General features: G+C 36.4%; 2 protein-coding genes across 7 annotated transcripts in view; one reads left to right on the top strand and one right to left on the bottom strand.

Annotated features, from left to right (window-relative positions):
• Positions 1–3,862: 3,862 nt before the first annotated feature.
• Positions 3,863–12,720, bottom strand: LOC114153529 (solute carrier family 46 member 3). Its single transcript, XM_028032138.1, has 6 exons — positions 12,612–12,720; positions 11,126–11,345; positions 8,573–9,455; positions 7,048–7,131; positions 6,666–6,822; positions 3,863–4,513 (listed from the first exon to the last, which is right to left on the bottom strand). Exons 2-6 carry the CDS (start codon positions 11,318–11,320, stop codon positions 4,366–4,368), a joined length of 1,467 nt encoding a protein of 488 aa, XP_027887939.1. The 5' UTR covers positions 11,321–11,345; positions 12,612–12,720; the 3' UTR covers positions 3,863–4,365.
• A 189-nt stretch (positions 12,721–12,909) lies between these two features.
• The window catches only part of synj1 (synaptojanin 1), a 30,412-nt gene continuing 20,873 nt past the window's right edge, over positions 12,910–22,448 (top strand). For 2 of the 6 annotated variants that reach the window (XM_028031260.1, XM_028031263.1), the window contains exons 1-7: positions 12,913–13,093; positions 15,034–15,193; positions 15,390–15,476; positions 15,755–16,022; positions 16,177–16,402; positions 16,899–16,982; positions 20,511–20,572. In XM_028031260.1, coding sequence (XP_027887061.1) covers positions 15,070–15,193; positions 15,390–15,476; positions 15,755–16,022; positions 16,177–16,402; positions 16,899–16,982; positions 20,511–20,572 — 851 coding nt within the window. In that variant the 5' untranslated portion in view covers positions 12,913–13,093; positions 15,034–15,069. Of the gene's footprint in view, positions 13,094–15,033; positions 15,194–15,389; positions 15,477–15,754; positions 16,023–16,176; positions 16,403–16,898; positions 16,983–17,775; positions 17,854–20,510; positions 20,573–22,448 lie in introns of all 6 variants that reach the window. The other 4 variants (XM_028031258.1, XM_028031261.1, XM_028031259.1 and 1 more) reach the window with 4 other exon arrangements.

Below are 22,448 nucleotides of genomic sequence, written 5' to 3'. Positions count from 1 at the left end.
AATTAGTTTATTATGTTTATAGACAATACCAGGCCTGTTCGCATGACAAGACTAATAAGGTAGCATTATCTGTTAAGAAAAAACAAAAAAGGAGGGAGAGACAGAGAAAATGGCTGCCCTCCAACTACTGGTTTATTGTCCCTGGAATTCACTCTATTCTGGGACTGTCTATGTGGCACAAAGCTGCACTTGTGGCATTGTTTCCACCTGATTCAAACCTCATGTTGAGCCCTTTACTAGCTACACAGTTTATGTGCCTGTTTTAATTTTCATTCATTTTAGATTCTCCAGTCCCTCATTTAATCCTCAATATCGTCAATGGAGGGAGATCGTTTAATAGAATAGACTTTGGATTTTCAATCTCAGTTGAAAGATTGAAAATCCCTAGAAATCCTGGAAAAAATTAACTTAATGCCATCTGATGCTGGCATTAAGTTAATTAGGAGTAGCTTCCTGGCATAACGACACCTCTATTCATATAAAAGCTGTTCCATTCAAAACTTCACTTCAGTCACATCAGTCACTTAAATTTGGTGCAATATAATTACAAATTATCTTCCCATGTAGAAAATCGAGATAAAGAGAGGGGTCTGTTATCCACTCTTTGGATCAACATCACAGAAAGGGCCAATGGTGATGTGATGTGGTGCAGATGATTGCAGTGCTGATTCAGCTGTGTTTGGAAACCAAAAACCAGAGACCCCCATTCCCCCATCCTCCTCTTAAAACCATATTCCGTCAACTCTCTCTTTAATCCCCATCGACCCCTTTGCACGCCACACTGACACAAGCCACCCTGACTGTCTTCGCCAGAGATCCCTATCCCTGGGAAAACCCATGAAAACGATCACTACTCACCACACCTCTATCTCTACTTCAAGTCGAGACCATATGTTCGGTGCCTCAGAAGGTCCCGTTGTTAACCTCAAGTGGTGAACTTCATTCAAACTCTGTGTTACCTTCTAATCACAATCTAGACTCAAATCTCAAAACCTGAGAATGGAAATCAAATAGCTCCACATTACAATCAGACATCATTAAGCTTTCCATGACTGAAGCTAGAGCCAGAATATCCAACAGGAAATTGCCCTCAATTTCAGGGGATGTTTCACTTTTACAATATTCACAGGACAAGCAGATTTTCCCCCCCTTTGTGGCACATGTTTTCAGATTGATCTAGCTGTCCCACCTTTAAACAAATCTAAGTAGAGTTAGATGTGGTTTGTTATTCACACATACAGCTGCATTAAAAACTGTTAACAAGTCCAGTTTAAAGCAAAACTACCAGTAAGTATTATTCGTGTGATGCATCATGTGTGGCTAAAATCTGATTTTATGTGGCATCTCCAGTGCTGACTAATGTGAAGGAGTTGTATTGTATTCAGGCCACATCATTTATCTTTTGTGGTTCCCACAATAACCAACCCAAGCAGAAAACAAGTAGCTATACAGCCTTATGGCTTGAATACATTTATTTTGCTCATTTATCATCCATACAACACATATACTTTAATACTTACGTTTTGTCATTGAAGAAAAATCTCACAAACGTTGAAGGCCATGATAACATGTGACAAAGGGATTTTTCAAATGAGAAGCACTTTCACCAACTGAGCTAGTACTGCTATATGGGTGGACAGAGACTGACACCTAGTGGCTCATATGAAAACTCACCCAGAAAAAGTTAACTGGATGAGAATAAAAAGAACAAACAAGATGAGCAAAGGTCTATGCAAAAAGTTTAATTAAATGCCTGGAAGTTTTACACAAAAAGAGGAATTCTAAAGTTCATTGATGGGTGTGGATATTTTATGATTTTAAAAGAAAAATAATAGTGAAGAAAATGTTATTTGTATTTACAATATATAAAGATTTTATTGAAATTAGGTTTTGATTGCAATATCAAATAAAATTCTTAAAATGCAAAGTTGCATAGCAGTGCACAAGACCTAAACAGTAGCTTAACTGGCTTTATAATCTCATGTGCACAGTGTTGGGGATAGATTTTATGTTTTTCTTTCAAGCAACTTTTTTGTAAACTTTTAAGAAAGTTGCTTATTGTCAGTATCTTGTAAGCTTTCAAGAAAGCTTGTAAGAAAACCTTCTTTAAAGCTCTTTAAACAGCACTTTGTTGTTGAACAGACTCAACTTCAAATGTGTCTGGTAACAGCTGAGATCCTACCAAAAAGAGAAAAACTGACAAACACAAAAATAGTTTAGCTCTGATTGGTTCTTCTGGACATTTTTAAAGAGACAGACAATTTTTTTTGTATGCTCATTTTATTAAGACACCTCAACTAGTATACTGATACAAAAAAATATATAATTTTATCAATAAAACTTTGATCCACAAAAAGCTGCATTAGAACGTCTACCTTTTGGTAATATTTAAAATCAAAGGTTCAGTCCTGTGGCATTGATTCTCTTCTTCTTGTGAACCTGGATTTGTCTCTGTAAGCTTAACCTTATTTCTACAGATTTTATTACATGTTGAAAAGATTACAAAGCACACAATACTAATATGGCTTATAACTTCCACACAAGGTGTATTTATTTCTGAACTGACCTACATTTTAGCTCCCTAGTAACAGTTTTCCATTTCAAGTCACTGTCTCCCAGGGGGGGAAAAAAACAAATTTTGCTAGTTCCTATTGCCAGTTAGTGGATCTTAATTAGTGGTGTTCTTTGTCACCGCTAATTAAGATGTAAAGTGCTCACCTAACGAGCAAGTTGTCTTTAGAAAAACATAAAAAGCATTCTCTGCCTCATTAAATTTTTCACTTCCCAATACATACTAGTTTATCAACACAAATACATGTGTTAAAAATTCAAGGGTTTGTTTCCCTTTTAATTCCATCTTCCCTAGAGTCATTTTTTAAATATTACTTACTTTTATATTTTTCATAATTTTACACATAACAACAAAAAGACAAAGGAACACATAAAGTTACAAATTGTGCAAATATTTTTGAAAAGAAACATACTTTTACATGTTTCACATAGGGCGACAGTAGCTCAGGGATAACGGTTCGAACCCCACTCTATTACTCACTTTGTCCTTGAGAAAGACACTTCACCTGCCTTGCCTACTTGTGGTAGTCAGAGGTGGTGGTGCAGATTGAATGGCAGCTTTGGTCAGATTGTTCCAGGGCAGTTGTAGCTTGTAATAAAAAGCGCTTTGGAGTCCACTGGACTGGACTACATAAAGTGCTACACAAGTACAGTCCATTTACACAATATGAAATTAAAAACACAGCAAAAATCAGTCAAACTACACTGTCTGGCCCTTTTCTGGTTTAAATAAAACAATGAATAACACCATTTTAACCCAAGACTGTCAAATTAATACATTCTGCAACAAAGCATTTTGTTTGGCAAGATAATTTTTTGTGTCCTGAGTACCGTATTTTCCGGACTATAGAGCGCACCTCACTCAAACCCTCAAAGTTTTGTTTTTTTAAAAACTGGAAGCATACATATTTAAGCTGCACCGAGCTATAAGCCGCTGGTATCTCCGCCGCTCTCGGTTTTCCTTAATAAATCTGCTATTAAGGACGCAGCCCTGCATCTCCAACGCCGAACCATGGATTCATTCAGGCCGAGCTTACGTGCAGCTGCAATCGATTTGTACTACCTTCAACTTAAAAGCAGCATCATATGAACTTCTTCGTGTGGTTTCCATGACCAGAGGGTATGAGTTTGAAAACATTTCTCCGTCGTGCTTGCTGCTAGAATGTGCTTGTGTAAATGAAAATCAGCGCTTTCTTCTTTGATTTCCAATTTTGACTTCTAATGATTCACTTCCTGCTGAAGATCCCCGTGGCGGTTGAAGAAAAATCCACAGAAAAGACGCACCTGGCTATAAGCTGCATGGTTCAAAGCGTGGGAATAAAGTAGCGGCTTATAGTCCAAAAAAAAAAAACGATATTTGTAAAAAGTCAACGAATGTGATCAAATCAGTTATTTCAAACTGTATGAAAATTAGGCAGCTTTAGAACTTGGGTGAAAATTGTCCAAAAAAATAGCTAACAGTTAAAAGGTGTAAATTAAAAGGTGGAATTATTAAAGAATTAATTATGAATTAATCAAAAGTTGTAAAAACATTCATACATCTCAAATGACGCAGCGCACATATATTCCCCTGAAAAAGCTCACTTTCTCCTTCTTAAGCATATTTTTGTCAATAGATGGCATTTCTAAGTCAATGGAATTTTAAAAAAATAAATAAAACTGATGCTGAGTAACAAAGTTCCTCCAAAAAGAAGAAGCACTGTATCAAAACTAATTTAACAACAAAAGATGAAACTTTCCTGGTGTATCAACCCAGAAAACTGAAGTCACTGACATACTTAAAAGGTAAATACGTTAACAATGTCCAGCTGAGGTGTTAACAGAAGAAGAGCTTAGAAGAGGACTGGTGTCGTTCTCCTCAACCTGGCCGTCCTCCTCAGAGGTTCCATCTTCTGACTTTATGGGTTCAGTGGTAACATCCACTCCGATTAAAGCCACTGCACTAAAATGTTCAGAAACGGGAACACATGTGGACAGGAAATAGACGTTATCAATTCCAGCTAAAAAGGGAGACAATCTTATCTGTTGTGTCATGCATTTCCATAAATCATGTTTTGGGAGTTTACAGACACATTGTCAATAAGTTAATTTTTAAACTAAAATGATTTTCAATTTCATTAGAGTTCACGATCTCTGTGCACTTGTAGTTAGAAAGCAACAACAGAATATCTGGGTAGGACTTTGTTATTTTAAAACTGATCACTGTGCAAAGAAAGAAGCACAGCATGTGATAGACATGTAGGCAGTAAGGGGGGTTATATTTCACGCTACTGCTCCCACATTGACTAAGCAGTATCACTTTGTCTTCTCATTTTATCAACAGTCAGCAAAATATCCTTTAGTTCAACAGGACAGAAAGCTTCAGTGTTCATGGCACAGCCTACAACCCTTTGAAAAGTATTTTATACCCCTTGGATTCTGTCTGATAGACAAACACAAAAAAGTGAGTGGTTATGAAGTGAAAAAAAGATGATACAGCATTTCCCAATTCTTTTTTACTAATAAAAATCCGAAGACTGTGGTGTACGTATACATTCAGGCTACCCGAATCAGAAGAACTGTTTACTGTGATTCAAACTGCAACCTTTCTTACATCCAGAGAAAAACATTTTTACCTATTCCTCAATAAAAAATACCTGAAGGTCTATCTGACTGGATGTAGAGAACCTGCAAACATATTTTCAAGTATTGCTAAAGATTTTCAATTGGATTTTGGTCTGGACTTTAACTGGGCTATTTTAACACATGACTATGTTTTGATCAAAGCATGGTGCTGGAAGGAGACAGGTTTCAGTCAGTCTCATGTAATCTTTGACTGGATGTTTCTGTAATTGTCCAATATTTATCTCTATCCATCTTCCCATCAACTCTGACCAGCTTCCCTGGATCTGCTGAAGAACAGGATGATGCTGGCACCAACATGTTTCACACAGGATGGAAGGATCAAGGTAATGTGCAATATTAATTCTCCACCGTAGTGTTCTGCATAAAGGCTTAATTTTGGTCTCATTTCCTCCTTTTTCCACATTTTTGGTGTTTCCCCATATGACTTGTAGTAAACCTTAAAGGGAACATTTTATGGATTTCTTTGAAGAATTACTTTCTTTTTCCCACTCTGAATTGAAAGATTTGTTGAATGCCCTAGTAATATTTTTCCTCTCAACTTCTCCCACCTGAGCTATAGTATAATATGCAAAACAATATCTTCTAGGTTTAAAAGTGATTTCACATCTTAGGAAGCTACACAAGTTGTCTGATATAGTTTTTAATTCTTAGGAAGTTATACTTGAAATAAGGAACTGTGCCTTCCTACTTTTTGATTCTGAACATTTCTCTTTTCTACAGAAATGACGTGTATTTGACAATTATGACCCAGCAGAAAAGTGTTTTTGTAATCCAAATCCTTCTTCAAACTCAAGCAGCCAATAAGAAGTTGGAGCAAAAACTCTTAAGCAACAATGCTGAGATCATGGATTTTAGTATTGTTGTTGGATGCATCTTTGAGTATAGCTCTTTTTCTTTTTTTCAAATACCAATCTGTGTTTGAACAAATCAGCCAGCGAACACACAACTTCTTTCTCAGGATGTATCTCTGATGAAAACATTTTGTAGGAATGTGGTGAGCCATTGCAGAAAAAGAGCCACAAGAAGCCCTGCGTGTAGGGGACACACAATATATGTGGAACACATTACACCAAAAAGTAACTTTTTGGCCTGCATGAAAATCTGTATGTGTGAACAAAAATGAATACTCCACATTACCAAGCTCATACCATCCCTGCGGTGAAATATGGGGGTGGTGACATCATAATGTGGTGATGCCTTTTCATCAGCAACTGTTTCTTAATACTTTAAATCATGTCCTCAAAGAGTTAGGAACAATTTTGTATAGGATTGTGTTTGTATAAACCTGTCAACTAAATATTTTGCTCTTCTTTTTAGATTTATTTTACTGTTTGATTTGATTTTATTTGTGTCTACTTCATGAATTTCTTTTCATTTAGGAAATTAATAGCTGCTACATGTAAGAGTCAAACAAAAGCCTGATATGACAGTTTACTGTTGTGGTGTAAACACTAGGAAAATTAACTTACGCAATCGCAGATAAAGGAATGACACAGAGTCCCGCAGCTAAGAGGAAGACAAAACCAGGATACCACCCCACCGTGGCAGCATAGATACTATTGAAGACTGCAGATCCAACGTTGTTAAATAAACTCTCCAGAAAGGAAAGATAAGCAAAAAGGGCTCCTGGCAAAACAAACAAAAAAAGGGATTCAGTGAAGTATAACAGAGACAACTAAAGTCAAAATGTTATGTTTCTTCTAGTCCTTTCACTTCTAGGATAAACAGAAACTTTAAGTGCTTTGTTTTCCAAGTGTATGCTGAAACGTTAAGGACAGGACACACACCAGTGGACTATGACTCTTTAAACACAGACATGCATCCATGGTGTGTGTCCAAAAGCACACTTGCCTTGCTCAGACTTGGAGACGATTTTTGACATTACCGAGCGGAGAACAGGGAAAGGCATTATGGACAGCAGCATGGGGATCCTTACTGCAATAAAAAGAAAACAAACAAGAAAATTAAATAAGAAATTTTATGAAAGCTTTTGTGCAACTGCAAACACACATAATCAGTGACAGAAATTAAGGTTTCAGAGCTATAATGAGTTTCAGCGTTCATGTCTTTCATAATAAACCCCCTGGCAGTACCATATCTAAAGCAAACAAAGCAGAGATAAGAAAATAAGCAAAGCAGAGATAAGATGTCATAATTACAAACACAATAAAGCTTACAATTCTAATAAAAGTCCCTACAAACTCAGTAGCTTCTGAACACCTTACAGGCCAATAAACTTACTGTCAATCTGTAACCAGAGAGAATAGTCTGTAGTGTTTCTGGTAAGAATCTTTATTTTTTAAGTGCTGTATTTATCTTGTTCAGCATTTAAAAGCTATTTTAGATAAATGTGTCATAAAATGAAACAGAAAACATAAATTACATGGCCTTAAATGTGACAAGTATGGTTGCTGGATTTGCACTCTGCTTTCATACAGTGAACAAAAAGAAATTATATATACATACATATATATAATACTATATATATATATATATATATATTATAAAATTTATATAATACTAGATCAAAAATATTATATTGCACTATTATATGCACAATGAGGTAAGATATGGTTATGAGAATTATTTTCTTTTATTGGCCTAAAACACAAAAATAAATTTAAACATTATCAAAGTTTATTTCCGCAGCTTAATTGAAAAATGTAATTCATATACTATCTACATTCCTCAGACAAAGATGCACAGTATATTTCAAGTGTTTATATCTGTCAATTTCAAGGATTAAGGCTTTCAGATAATGAATTGTTTCTTAGAATATTAGATTATGATAATTCAAACCAATAATGGAAATAATTTATAGGGCAAGGTATATTTATTTGTATCCAGCCATCCTTCCTCCCTTCATCTTTACCCATTTATCCTTGTAAGGTCACTGGGGTATATAGTGAATCGTCATTTACTTGTGAATAGTTTACTCCCGCACTTCCACATGCTTGGAAAAAGCCTTCTGACCTGTCAGCTTCTTTACCAATTATCTTTTTGTTGTTTACTGTCTTACTTTGTTAAGTGTCTGACTTTCTGGTGGACAAATGTCAAGTAGATAGTCTTGTTCATAATTCTGTCATCTATACTGTAACATTTTTGTATCAGAAATCGTTTGTATCAAATACATGCAAACATGAAGTTTTTGTTTGTTATAAGCCCTAATCATCACAATACACAAAAATAAATGCTTAAAATATATATCCTTATGAGTGTAGTGAATCTATTAAATATCAATGTTCCACTTATTGAAATAAATTACATAATTTTTTTAATTAATATTGAAATTCTTGGGGTTGCATTTTTGTCTAGTTCAAGTAATGATTTAGCAAAGTTTAATAACTTTAATTACGACTCAGCAGCTTAAACTCACCTAAAAACATCAGAACTGTGGTCTTTGCAAACGCCACCATGATCAATCCTGACAGCACAGACAGGATCCCCAATGCAGCGATCAGCAGCTGCGGGACTCCACAGTATGTGAATGCCGACACTCCCAGGAAACTGGTCAAGAACACCGTGGTGGACAGTGCTGAGCCATAGCCAATCAGAATCTCAGTCCAGCACAGTGGCTCATTTAGCTCGTATAGTGTCATCAAGGAGATGCCTCCAATGTAGGTGAAGACGAAGCTGGTGAAGATGATCATCAGGAGGGCTAAGACTATTTTACACTTGTAGCTTGCTCTTGCAAAGATCTGGCAGAACCCAAAGATCAACTGTCTCAACCTAGGGCACTGGGGAGTCCCGTCTATATCACTGCCATCAGCGGGAGTCTTTCTTACAGTCTCCTCCAGGATAAAAACTGCATAGACTAGTGTCAAACACAAGCACAGGGCTGAAGTAAAGAAAGGCCAGTTAAAGCCTGCAGCTCTCAGGAAGTAACCTGTAGATATCGCAGCCACTCCAGACAACAGTCCAATCATCATATCCACTCCAGCCATTCGCAGCGTCTTCTGCCGGTCGTCTTGGCACAAGTCCGCTATGTAGGCAAAACAGCCTCCCAGGAAAGTGCTGATACCCCCAAACAGAGAGCAAAGGAAGGAAGAGCCGATGAGAAGGTAGATGTTGAGCTCAAAGAAGGACACAGCTAGGAAGGTGCTGGTATATATCAGCATGCCGATGAGAGGCATAATGATGGTGATCTTGCGTCCGCCCCGGTCGCTATAGGCCACCAGCACAAGAGTAACGATCAAAGATGGGATTGTGGAGAGGAGCTCAGAGTAAAGGGAGAAAAGAGACGTCTGCTTCTGCACCTCCTGGAAAAGAAGACACAGGAAATTTAGGTTAGAATAAAATCAATTACTGCTTAGATGCATACACTGAATGTTCTAGTGTCGCCTCATTACCCAAATTATCCCAGCTGACTTTCCTTGGTCCTTCAAAACAACAATTTTGCTGTTGCTTGTTGTTGTTTTATTTTAAGTAAAGAACTTGTTTCCTTTACCCTGACTGAAAAGTACTCCAAAAATTGAATGATTGATACAGGTTTACAGCAATATTTACAAATAATTAGTGGGTCTATCTGCTCTTGTAGCGAGTCTACAGTCACCTTTATAGTAGACATGCTGCATACTGCTTTTTAAAGCTGTAATTTTAACACCTAAAAAGAGCAACGAGAGGGGTTCCTTTAGTTTTAAACCACTACAGTCAATGTTTTCGACAGGCAGACATTTCTAAACAGATCGATTTGGCTTTCTTGTACACGAGGGTCGACTTTCAGCCAGATATCTGGCAGTTTGCAGAAACAGGTGGAGCAATGATCTATAATCTATGCTCAAAAGACCTAGGAAAAAAGTCTGCTGACTCTGACACTTTAATTTGAGTTTTAAACCAAATGGCAGTATAACACAAAAATTTTAGAGGGTTTGAAATCTTTCAAAACTGTTGTCTAATACCTGTAATACCAGTTATAAACATGGCAGATTGTGAGAACAAGTGAGGTTTTTCTTGAGAAAAAGCAAGAGGAACAAAGCTCTACTGTTATGCTGGTGCCATTGTGACAGCTGTGTTTTCAGATAAAAACAGATTATTCTTGTGTGAGTGTGTTTCACTTCCTACTTTTATTTTAAAAATTTTTGATAGCATGACAATGCTGGTCCGTGGATGCATGCTTTTCTTAATCTGCTTAAAATCAAATTATTTTGGTACGTTGAACACCGCAAGCTGTTATTGGAATCAGAAATGATTTGAGATTATGTTGTTAGTTCAGGGTGTTGAAGTCACGTTCAGAAGGTTAAGCTTGAGTCACATGTCTGCTTTGAATATCAATTAAATGTATTCACCAAATTAGCATTTTAAAGTATTTCACAACAAAAATACTACTGTAATGAATAAACAATGTTGCTCAGGTGCAACAACAATATACCCCTTTAACTTTGAAATATTAAAACTATGAACTTCAACATAATTATAAATTATGCAACTTCTCAAACCAGTTAATTGCGGGGTATGAAATTAAAAGGGGTATACAAATGCTCACCACATTGTCAGATTTTCATCTGTGAAAATAATAATAATAATAATAATAATTAAAAAAACAACTTGTCCAAAACTTTGTGTGAAATGCGAAAATGTTCCAGGGATGAAAATACTTCAGCAAAACTCATATCTATTGGTCATTAAGGGTTGACCAGTTTTTATGGACTAATAAACATAACAACCAGCTAGAATTACAGAATAATATTGATTATTTACGATATATAGTTTTCATGAACATGTTAAAAGACATCAGTACAGAGAGCAAGAGGGAATAACAGCACATTATCAAAAGTTAAATATTAGATCATCAATAAACATATCCTCTCCTTCCTGTGAACCCCCCCGTTATTCTCAGCTTTGTTTGGATAATGAAAAAATTAACTAAGGTTTGTTCCAAATAAGATTATTTGAGATGACACCAGGTTGCATCCTTCCATTATGAACGAACCTTATGGAAGTCGGTCTGATTGCTGCTGCTGTTACTTGGAGCACATCTGGAGGTGTTGTCTGAGACGGGATAGGGCGTGTTGGTCAGCTGCTGCCAGAACCTCCTGTACACATACTGCTGGACCAGCGGGTAGATGAGAAAACTGCTAAAAGCATACAGAGCCACCACCGGCTCCACCAGGTAAAGGCGCTTCATGATGAGGAGGAATAAAATAAAGTTTCTGAAAAACGCAGGATAAGAACATTAGATATTTAGAGATGCATACACATAAACCAGGAGCTGAGACTGGTCTTTAAAAGTATTATTCATTTGTTTTCAGAAGGATATTCATATTCAGTAAAATGACAGCATGCAAACTAACCAGCAGAATTTAATCTTCAAGTGTATTTGTGTCAATGATTTAGAACAGAATTTTTTTTTTACATATGGAGGTAACAGAGAAATACAAATTTCTTCATTTTATAGGTGTTTTCAAATATGTTTAGGGTTTCTTTTCAATTCTTTTTAAATTCTTAAGTCACATATTTTTTTACTTTAATTTCCCATAAACCTATGTTTTCTTAAATAGATGTTCAGAAAAACCTCTTTTCAATAAAATAGATGCTTTTTTCCCCCCTTTCTCTTTCTATAAACCTGTAGGGTTTTTTTGTTGAAAAAGTAGAAAATAAAAAATATAATTCTTGAACAGCTCTTCTTTTTCTGGCTACAGGTGGGAGATTTTTTTCTTACTCTTTTCAGGTTTTGATTAGAACGGAATGTCAATTGTTAGTTTAAGAAAGAAGTTGTGACTGTGGGTCTTTTTTCTTTGCTTTCTTTGAATGTTTCCAAATTTCCCTAAAACCTATGGGTTCCATAATTTGATTAAAAAAACACAATTAACTTACAAAATTTAACAAGCTTTACGCTTTTCATAAAGCATCTTATGCAAAGTGCATAAGAACTTTGTGCACTTTGTGATGTCACCAAAAACATGGAAAACTTGTTTTTGTAGATTTTATCTCAATTACATATCAACTAAAATGTAAAACACATCTAAAAATTTACCCTCATGTTTTCTGCAGGTGAAAAACTGCAGCTTGATTTATTCTACATAAAAGTCTGCCTATAGCTTTAAAACATAACACTGATCCATAGTTACTCATCAAATAGCAAACTAATTTTCTCACTAATGCGTTGGGTGACAGAAAAACCGCAATTTGCTGCTTTAAAACTGCAAATCAACAAAACAAATTCACACAGCTTATACATGTATATAACATATTTACTTTTGTCTGCTCGTATTACTATCGTTATGCTATCATCTAAGAGATATATTATGATCTAACATTGTCTGCCAGTCAGGAAGATAACACATTAGCAGATACCTCAGGTGAATTCGGCTAGTTCGATAACACACGTTTAGGCGAAATGGCAAAGCCTTACCTTATTGTATAGTATTTATATTAATCATAATATTTTGCTGAGACAGTGTAGTATCAATACCTACCTTCTTAAATTGCCAATTCAGTCATGTTATTGCTCGATATTCACTTCCAAACACTGTTGTGTTTACGAATAAACTGGAGCTCTTGTTATATACGCCAGCGCGCAGGGTTATGAAAGCCGGCTGTCCCGCCTATGGTCTAATCTGATTGGTAGAAAAAACTGCAAACCTTCTCTAATTGGATGCGAGTAACTGTCTATTATGTTTAAAGGCGGACGAGTTCATATTTGCAGTTTCTTTCTGCGTATTAATTATAGTTTACATGTGTGCGTGTTACAGTTGTTATCAGTAACGTTAACTGGGTTTTAAAGGCAAGTACTTCAAGTTTTGTTGCAATAAAGGCACTTCCGTCATATATGGTTTTAGAAGTATTACGGTAACGTGAGGCAGGGTGTGCTTTACTTTACGTCCGAATGTACCACTCCGCCAACACACCGGGAAGGATTTTTGTTGTGACAGCGGTGCAGCGACCCGGCGGGGAGACGGTAAGACAGGCTACATAGTACATTTATTCTGTATATTTTTAATTAAACCAGATAGGTACTACATAAAACCTACATTTAGAAATGTATGCAAGCGTGTGTGTTTTACATGAGCGGGAATAGATAAGAAATGCGATAGTAGCTAGTAGTTAATCATCTCAGGACGCGCAGGTAGTGCCACCATCAAAATAAAGAAACCTAGCGAATCTTAGCCGTCTCTGTGATTTTATCTGGCTAAGTTGGCTAACGTTGCCAGCTAGCTTTAGGCGTGTGAAGGATAACAAAATACTTTCTGCACATACGAGTAATTCACCTGCTTCATTTGATGGCTTTGCATTGCATAAAAATGTAGCATTGTGTGCTAGCTGGTAGGTTAGCGGTTGCTTCGTATGCTGCTGCTGCGTTTTGAAGTCGTGACTATCAGTCGGGGAAGATGATCTGCCACTTCCCCGGCCTTTAACTTTCACCATCTCCCTCTATTACTGTTATCCTGCAGCGAGTTTTTTAAAATAAATATTAGTTTGTCATCCCAGTGCCCTCACTGATCGCAGCCAATACGGATGACTTTGCAGCCTAACTTTCCTTCTTGTTCCTGTAATTGTTTGGCAAGTTTTCCTTATTTGGAGTTTAAGGGAAACGTTTCGAAATACAATAAACTGTCACTGTTTTAATGTCTATAGGGTAGCCTTAGATTTTAAGAGACAAATGGTGGGCGTATTGATCCTTTCTGTAGCAAGCTGTAAACAACTAGAAGTTGGTGTTAAAATGTAGATTTACCCATAACTTTCTACTTGCTAAAACGGATAAGCTAGATAATGGTATTATGTAAAGAATGCAATGTTGTGTTTTGGTTTTTTTCTGTTCAGGCTTGCCATACTCTTGAGATGGAAGACTACTGCTCTGCTCACCCATGTGCAGTGGCCTTCATTGTCTCAGTCTTTAAAAGATTTATTTTCCTATTCAGAATCAGAGTAAAAAAATGTGATAAGATCAGAGGTCCATTTGCTAAGATATTATTCAAATCTCCAACTTTATATTGTGCAGGCGGCATTATAGTCTTATCGGTTTCAAATGAGTTTGGCTATCTGATGTCCTTTAGCCTTGAATCACAGTGCCACGGTCCAGCTGAGCAGCGATTGGCACAACCTTGAACAAATCCACCAATTTTCTTAAATGTAAACATTAAACTGTGTCAAACAATTGATCATACACACAATCTTTCTCAGTGTTGTTCTTGGCCTTGTCTGTTCCTTTATGATGGTAGCCTATCTACCTTCTGATGGCTGTTTCCTGCAGAATAACACACCCTGTCACACAGCTTAAATCACATAGCTCAAATCAGCTGGTTCTCTGAACATGACAATCTTTCACAGATGCCAGATCTCAATCCAGTGGACCAACTTTAGGAAACATTGTAATGGAAGAATTGCATCACAGATGTGCAGCTGAAACATCTGCTGCATTCTGCGTTGCTATCATGCCAATATGACCCAAAATCTTCACGTGTCTCTGACACTTTGCTGAATTATGGCAGTTTTGAACCTCAAAGTGTGTCAAGCTTGGTGCTAAATAGGTATTGCAGTGGGTATATTTATGTATTTAGAGATGCACCATTCAACTGAATTGAGATCAAAATCAACCACTAAAAGACAGAGTTTTTTTCTTTTGGTTAAATGCATCAAAAGTAAGAGCTTCCCATCCTCTTCAGTTTGTAAGTAAATTAATTAACATCATGATGAACTTTTCTAAATTAGTAAAAAAAAATTAAGAAAGTTTAGGTACATATGCTTTGATGTATAAATAATGATTTTTTTTATTTAAGTATTTTCTGTGTTTACGCTAAATAAAGATCATACAGTTCAAGTTATTCAACAAAAATCTTTAAGTAAATGAATTTTTATGTCTCATGATCTCTGATTCTTATTTCTTCCCTTTATTTCCAGGTAATAAGATAGGATTTTTTTCATCTAGGATCAGCTATGGCCTTCAGCAAAGGATACCGTATTTACCACAAGCTGGATCCACCACCTTACAGTGTCATAGTGGAAACGAGGGCGAGGGAAGAATGCCTCATGTTTGAATCAGGAGCTGTTGCCGTTTTGTGTAAGCCATCTGTTTTTGATTAAGATATGATTGACACTATCTTTAGACTGCACTTTCAAGCAATGGCATTTCAATGGAAGTATGACTCAAGCGATTCATCCTAGAACATCTGGCTTTGGAAACACTGTCAACTACAAAGGATATATTTGAACAGGCTTTAATAGTGTTTTCTTCTCACCCATTTTGTTTCTTTTAGCGGCGGCGGAAAAGGATGCCATTAAAAGTACTTATACCAGGATCTTTGATGCATATGGAATCCTTGGTGTTCTCCGGCTAAACCTGGGTAGGAAAACAGAAAATGATTGTCCCCTAAATGGTTCCAGGCAGCCATGATGCTTCTTTGGTTCGTGGCATGGTTGCTCCTTAGTCATAAGCTGCTTTCTTCCGTTCTTCATCTGACCTTGAAGGCTGTTGTTATCACAAGGAACTAGCAGCGTTAAAGATTAAAGCTCAGTCTTCTTGATGGCTGAGATTAGACTGGCTGCTGAATTCCTGTTAAGCAGTAATGGCATCAAAGTTCAGTTAACTATTTCTTGTACTTTTGATCCCTCAATTTTGCAGGGGACTCCATGCTCCACAGTCTCGTGGTTGTGACAGGATGCAGCTCTGTGGGGAAGGTGCAGGATTCAGAGGTCTTCAGGGTCACGCAGACAGACTTTATATCGCTGAAGAACGATCCAGGTGATGAGGACCGGATTTCCGAGGTGCGCAAGGTCCTGAACTCGGGACACTTCTACTTTGCCTGGTCTGCTACTGGAATCAGCATGGATCTAAGTCTCAGTGCGCATCGCAGGATCCTGGAAGATACTACAGACAACCGCTTCTTTTGGTAGAGATGTGAACATTTCTCTGTTTTAAGTTTATAGAATAGCCTTTAGGCGTGCATTTGTTTTTATTTTGTTTTGTTTTTTGTTTTTTTCAAAGATTGTGATCCGTTTTTGCTTTTTTTAAATTAGTCATCTTCCCTCTTTATAACCAAACAGGAACCAGTCTCTGCACTTGCACCTTAAACACTATGGAGTAAACTGTGATGACTGGCTGCTGAGGCTGATGTGTGGCGGCGTAGAGATCAGGACCATCTATGCCGGCCACAAACAGGCCAAGGCTTGCATCTTTTCTCGCCTCAGCTCGGAGCGAGCCGGCACGAGATTTAATGTGCGAGGAACAAACGATGACGGACAGGTGGCCAACTTTGTGGAGACTGAACAGGTTAGTCACGACTTCAGTCTACAAGTTTCGTCTTTTCTTAAGTTATCACACAGATGGAAGGCAAAACATTTAACAATTTCAGAATGATTTAAATCTATTTTTGTCAGTAGTTTTCCTTTGTACCTTTTAGCTTATGTTAAAGAGCATTTTGTTTTTCCTTTTTTTTTTTTGCAACGACTGCTGTTTGTTTTATTTTCAATTTGAAACTTTGGATAGACTGGATGAAGCCCCTAGTAATGCAGTCTTTGCCCACAGCTCTTATTGAGTCAGTCAATAAATATTATTGATAATATTAAATTTAAATTAAATTCAGGTATTCTTTTTTATAAATAAATAAATAAGTAAGCTTATCGACTGACTTCTTCGACTACTATTCATTCCGGTTTCAAAACATTCTTAAAATGTATGTTTAATTATTTTCTAAGTGGTTTTAATCATGTAATTACATTTATTCATAAAAAGTCTAAGGATTTCTCTCTTTTTCTTTCCTTCAAAGGTTATCTTCCTAGATGATAAAGTCTCATCATTCATCCAGATCCGAGGGTCCATTCCTCTTTTCTGGGAACAGCCAGGAATCCAGGTACTGATGGTATCAAGTGCTGAAATATTAATGTAAAGTAAGGCATTTATTAAAATTATAAAACATTTTGATGGTTGAAGTTTTCTCCATTTTATGGATGCTTAAGTCATAGGTAGGACTCAGTTAGGATTGTTTACTGTGACAGTGTATGTTTGGTATGTTGATTGGTTAGTTGGCCTCTTCGTACCTCCTCTTTGCAACTTCATACCTTTCTTCTTCCACTTCATATGCTATCTAACCTTTTCATAGCCGTTAACTTAAATGATTGCATACCAGTTTGTCATCCTTTGTAATTGAATAATTTAATGCGTTTTGAAGAGATAACATTATGTAATTTAATTTTGTTCATTTTTAAAAAAGCTTTTCTATTTCATCTAATTTCTTCTGACCCCAGTTTGGGCCTCTTCACTCTTAAGATATTTGACACATTATAACACCCAGATCAATCCAATATAACTGAGGGAGTCTCTGTGGGTTGAGATTATTTAATGAACCTATAAAACAAAATTTTCCTTATAGTGGAGTAATTATAGAATATAGAGAACTTTTTTAAATTATAGGCTGTTAAAGCTGAAACAATATCTCTGACAGGTAAGAATGGACTCAAAGCTTAATTTCATACCTAATGACATCTGCCATGAAGCAAACAAAACTAAAGCTTAATTTTATGGTGAAGGGAGCAAAATGACAAGCACCAGTCTGTTATTACAACATAAAAGGAAAATAAAACTAATCTTGTTTTCACAGTAGATTTTTCATACCAGTTTTAACCCCTTTTTGTCGCTTTATTCAGAAAAAGTCCATTAAGGGTGTTTTGTTGCACCTCAATGAGAATCGACACCCTAATGGACTGGATGAAAACCCCCACCTGGTATAACCTTTTCCTTTTGTTTTTTTGTTTTGTTTTTTTTCCTCCCATCTCTATTTATTTTAATTTTTGGGGGTGGTGGGTGGGGGTTGGGAGCTCTGCTGCTCTTCTTGCTGCTGTATTACTACAGATAAATTAATCCTCTGTGCATTGCCAGACTTCATGGGTGTAAAACAAAATGAGAAATTACATTATAAATTTTTAGACTACCCTGCACCTATCCAGGAAAATCCATTTTGATTACATCTGATATTCCCATTGTGTGCTCACAGCTGACACAACATCACTTGAGTTTGCCTGCTCCTGTTCTGACATTGCACAGACTGGTAATTTAGATAGGATGTGGGGGAGGTTAATGATAGTAATAGTGGTTGGTAAAGGGCCTTTTTTCTGTTTTCCTCAGCTCCCAGACTTCTTGGGTCAGGTGAGAGAGCCTGATCTGAAAACATCCCCTAACCACTTTGTTTGATTTACTCTAATATTCCCAAAGCAGCTGGATACATGTTAACCTCTAACAACAATAATCTCCTAAAGACCTACATGACGCCAAGAGCATATTAGCCATCTATTCAGGCCAGTAGGTCTTTAGTTTTCTCAAAACACAGATTAGTGGGCTTGGGGTTGTTTTCAGACGCAAGTGTAGTTCTCCTGCTTTGACGCACCTTTTTTAGCTCTCAGTTCCCTTCTACCAGTTGTGGCTTGTAGGCTCTCCTCTCCATATTCTCAAATACTTCCTGAGCAGGATGTGTTATGTTAGTTGCATTTAAAAGAGAAGTTTTCTCCAAATATGTGTACCCCTAGAATAATTTAAAAAATGCAAATGAGCCTATATATAATTAGCACAAGAGCAATACAAAGAACACCTGCTGTGAGAGATAGTCAGTGGTAGAAATTGAAAGTCATTTATTGTTTTATTTCCCCATTTTTGAAAAGAGCTATTTACAGGTGCATCTGAGTAAATTAGAACATTGTGAAAAAGTATATTTAAGCATTTATTTCAGTTTTGGATGATCCTGGATTATAGATTATGAAACGTGGATTTTAACCTAGCAATGGTGGCTTAGTGAAAGGCTCCTGTTGCTTGAATTATTGCATCAATGCCACATAGTGTTAAAGACAATGAGCTTGTGGTGCTGCTAAGTTGTTAAGAAAGCCCGAACACCTTTAATAATGACCTTTAGTTCATCTGCAGTGTTAGATCTCATGCCTTTTATCTTTTGGTTTAGGTCAGTTTTGCTGGTCAATCAGCCACAGTTTAGAAGTACTCATGTTCTTTCTTATTTTTCTGGACAAAAAAAAAATGCTGCAGGTATCCCTTTTTCTACAACAATTTTTCCTTCCACTCAACTTTCTACTAATATGGATGGATACTGCACTTTGTGAACAGTCAACATCTTTAAAACTCCTTAACTGTCACCCCCAAAACGGTTCATAAGGACTCTGTTGTCCTCATGACAGTTAAAGGGTGTTAACATTTTGCAGTTTGACATCTACAGTATGTACAGGGTACCTGTCTGTGGGTAACGGTAAAGTCTTTCCCATCATTGTGTTGGCTATAACAGAACTTTTCCAGTTTTTGAAAATACTTTTTATGGAATATTCATTTTTTAAGATTCTCAATATCATCCTATTTGCAATAAATCTTCATACTATGAAATGAAAATGTTTAATTATTTTGTAATTTACTGAGCTGCACCTGTATCTATTCTCTGAAGCGAAATGACTCATACTGTGAAAGATTCATATGTCCTTCGACTATAATAAAAATCAGAGAATCTTTTTTTATTTAGATACCAAAAAGTTTTTAGATCATGTATATATTTAATACTTGAAAATGTTGATTTTATTGTTCTTGACCAGTCTACTACGATGTTCTGGCACACACTGACTATGTTTTAGTCTAAGCTGTTCCACTGCAACCTGAGTAGCTTCAGATGTCATCTCAAGAAGTTATTAAAAATGCAAAGGTTGGACCTGCATGACTGAGCAGAATGAAAAGAAGTCACAATGGCCGCGGTACAGTTTACCCCCAGTATAGTTTATGCAGGCTCTGTCAAAAACAGGTCTATGCAAGCAAACCATAAAACGGAGCAAACAGTAAAAACTCTCTCTAGCCATCACCCTACACGTTGATCACAAACAGAAGTCAAGTAAAAGTAGGAAATGCTTTTCTGTTGGCAAATATTTTTAAAAGGGAACATCAACATGACAATGAGGAACAGACTTCCTTGTTGCGGCCAGAGTGTTAGATTTATTCATTTCTCACTAAGCCTGAGTGGGAGTAGTCATGCGTATCCAAGTTTACTTCCCTGATTCTGTGCCAAAGCATGTATTAGATTTATTGGTGGAACAACAGAGTTGAAATCTGGGGAAGAAAGGTGTTGGAGAGATGACGAGATTCCTCTGTTGCTCAGTGTCTTTGTCTGCGTGAACAAATTTCCTCCATTCTGTCACTGTGTTGCTCTTGTCCCACTCCATTCTCTCTCCGTTTTAAAACGAATCAAGGCCTCGTCTGTCTATTTCAAGTGCACAAATGTCTGTTTCACTTTCTCAGGTTTTCTGGGCATCCACACAATGTGTACTCTATCTTTTTTTTTTTGCTTTTTTTAAATTATTTTTTACTTTACCAAAATAGGACACTGTGGGTTGTGTCTTTGCAGGTGGGGTCCCATCGTGTCAAACTCTCAAGGGGATTTGAGGCAAATGCACCAGCTTTTGAAAGGTAATTGAAAGGTTCAGTGGATCTTTTATGAGCGACTTCAGTTGCACTTCTTCTCTTCTGCTGTACTAGATTCCAGCTGATTGATAACCTTCTGAAAATCTCTGTCTCCTAGTTAAGAGTAGCAAAGGCTTGAAAGTAGGATAGGATTAAGACTGAAACACTAATATTGTTACTGGGAGCATCAAGGACACACTAATAGCTCTTCATCAACAATGTCCTACCAAATATACAGTATTTTTGATGTAAAATGAACATTGTCAAACATCATGGGAGATGCTTTTGATTCAGTCTAGTATTTGTCCCTATATATACTGCTCTGCCTTCAAGTGACAGAGTAACATTTGCATTTGGAAGAGTTCCATTTCTGAAATTGTTTTCAGTTTCTTCATTAAATAAATCCCCTCAACAGTTTTAATCCATTGGCCCAAAATTGCTGGATTTACAAAGTTCCATTTTCGTTTCCAGGCAACTCCAAGATACAAATCACATTTGGAAACAAATTATGATCCATAATTTTTGGCATTAATCGTTACACTTTTTTTCAACTTGAACAGCTCAGTTGTTACCACATATCCCTCATTTTCAACTATATCTTTTAGCTAATAGACATTTTTTCACCTTTCCGGCCCTCAGTGGATATGTCAAAGACATGGTTTCTGCACGTCTTTGCAGAAACCCTGCAGGGTTTTCCGTCACATTTTTTTAAATGTCCTTTAATTGTGTCTTAAATTAGTACCCCCATTACTTTTCTAGAGTAAGCAGTAAGCTTAGAGCAGCTTACTGCTCTAAGCTGATTTTATATTGACAGCATGTTATATTTTATTCTTATTTTATCTTGTCTACATTGCTACTCAGTGGTGGATGTTGTGTGTCTTGTCTCTATGCTGCTGTAACTGCGAAATAATTTCCCTGCTGGGATGAATAAAGTAATTCTATTCTATTCTAAATGTATACTTTTTCCATACAATTAGATTTTTTTGTTTTGAGACAAGTGCTGACAACTATCATGCAATGTGTGCTGAACTTCAGGCCTAGGAATTACAATGCTACAATAGATGCAGAGCAGGAGCCTATTGCTTAACGTTCAGCCTTTCTCACAAACAAATCTGTGGGTTTATTGTAGCTTAGTGAATTGAAATAAAAAACATTTTTGTTACCTTACCATTACTAGCTCCTTTAGAAGAGTTAACTAAATTTGTCTTGAGAAACATATTTCAGTAGTTGGCTTTAACTTTATATCAATAACAGTTCAGGTAAATATTGTATTATGTTGCCGCATAAAAGGCAAAGTTAAGAAACTTGCTAACACAAATAACTCTCATAACAGAGCTAGAAATGACCAAGATAAATTTAAAAAAGCACAGTTTAATCTAAGTAACTTATGTGAAATAATTAAATTACTGAAGTTTTTGTGTTTTCATGTAGGTCTTTAAATTTGAAAGGAAATGTTATTTTAAAAGTTTGCTAAATATTTGTAAATATAACCATCTGAAACATGCAGAATCGCTAAAGACAGCTTCAGCTCCTCTTAAGTTCTCATCGATTTTACCCTAGTTATATTATCATTTGTCAATGTTTTATTTGAATCTATAATACCTTCAAAGATTTTATCCAAATTAAAGAACTTTTTGCTTTAAATATTATCTCTACATAAAAAAAGACTCATTTTCTGACTTTAAATGACCAGGTATTCTTGTCCTTTCCAGTATACTTTAGAGATATGATGTTGATAAATGCACTTATTACTTATACTTCGGTTGTTTTGTGACTGGGGTGTGAACCATGTCTTTCTGATTTAGAATATGTACCACACCCAAATAGTACTGGAACCTTCCTTATCAATCCACAGCAGCCACTTTTGTAGCTGTTCCTATGT

This window comes from Xiphophorus couchianus, chromosome 11 (genome assembly GCF_001444195.1).
Source record: "Xiphophorus couchianus chromosome 11, X_couchianus-1.0, whole genome shotgun sequence".
NCBI classification, from domain to species: domain Eukaryota; kingdom Metazoa; phylum Chordata; class Actinopteri; order Cyprinodontiformes; family Poeciliidae; genus Xiphophorus; species Xiphophorus couchianus.
This window is presented reverse-complemented; position numbering and strand designations above follow the sequence as displayed.

Coding starts and splice junctions, on each gene's coding strand:
- LOC114153529 (XM_028032138.1), bottom strand. CDS start 11,320: ATGAAGCGCCTTTACCTGGTGGAGCCGGTGGTGGCTCTGTATGCTTTT. Junction 7,132..8,572: donor CACAGTTCTGATGTTTTTAG/GTGAGTTTAAGC, acceptor TTTTTATTGCAG/TAAGGATCCCCATGCTGCTG. Junction 6,823..7,047: donor CGTCTCCAAGTCTGAGCAAG/GCAAGTGTGCTT, acceptor TTGTTTTGCCAG/GAGCCCTTTTTGCTTATCTT.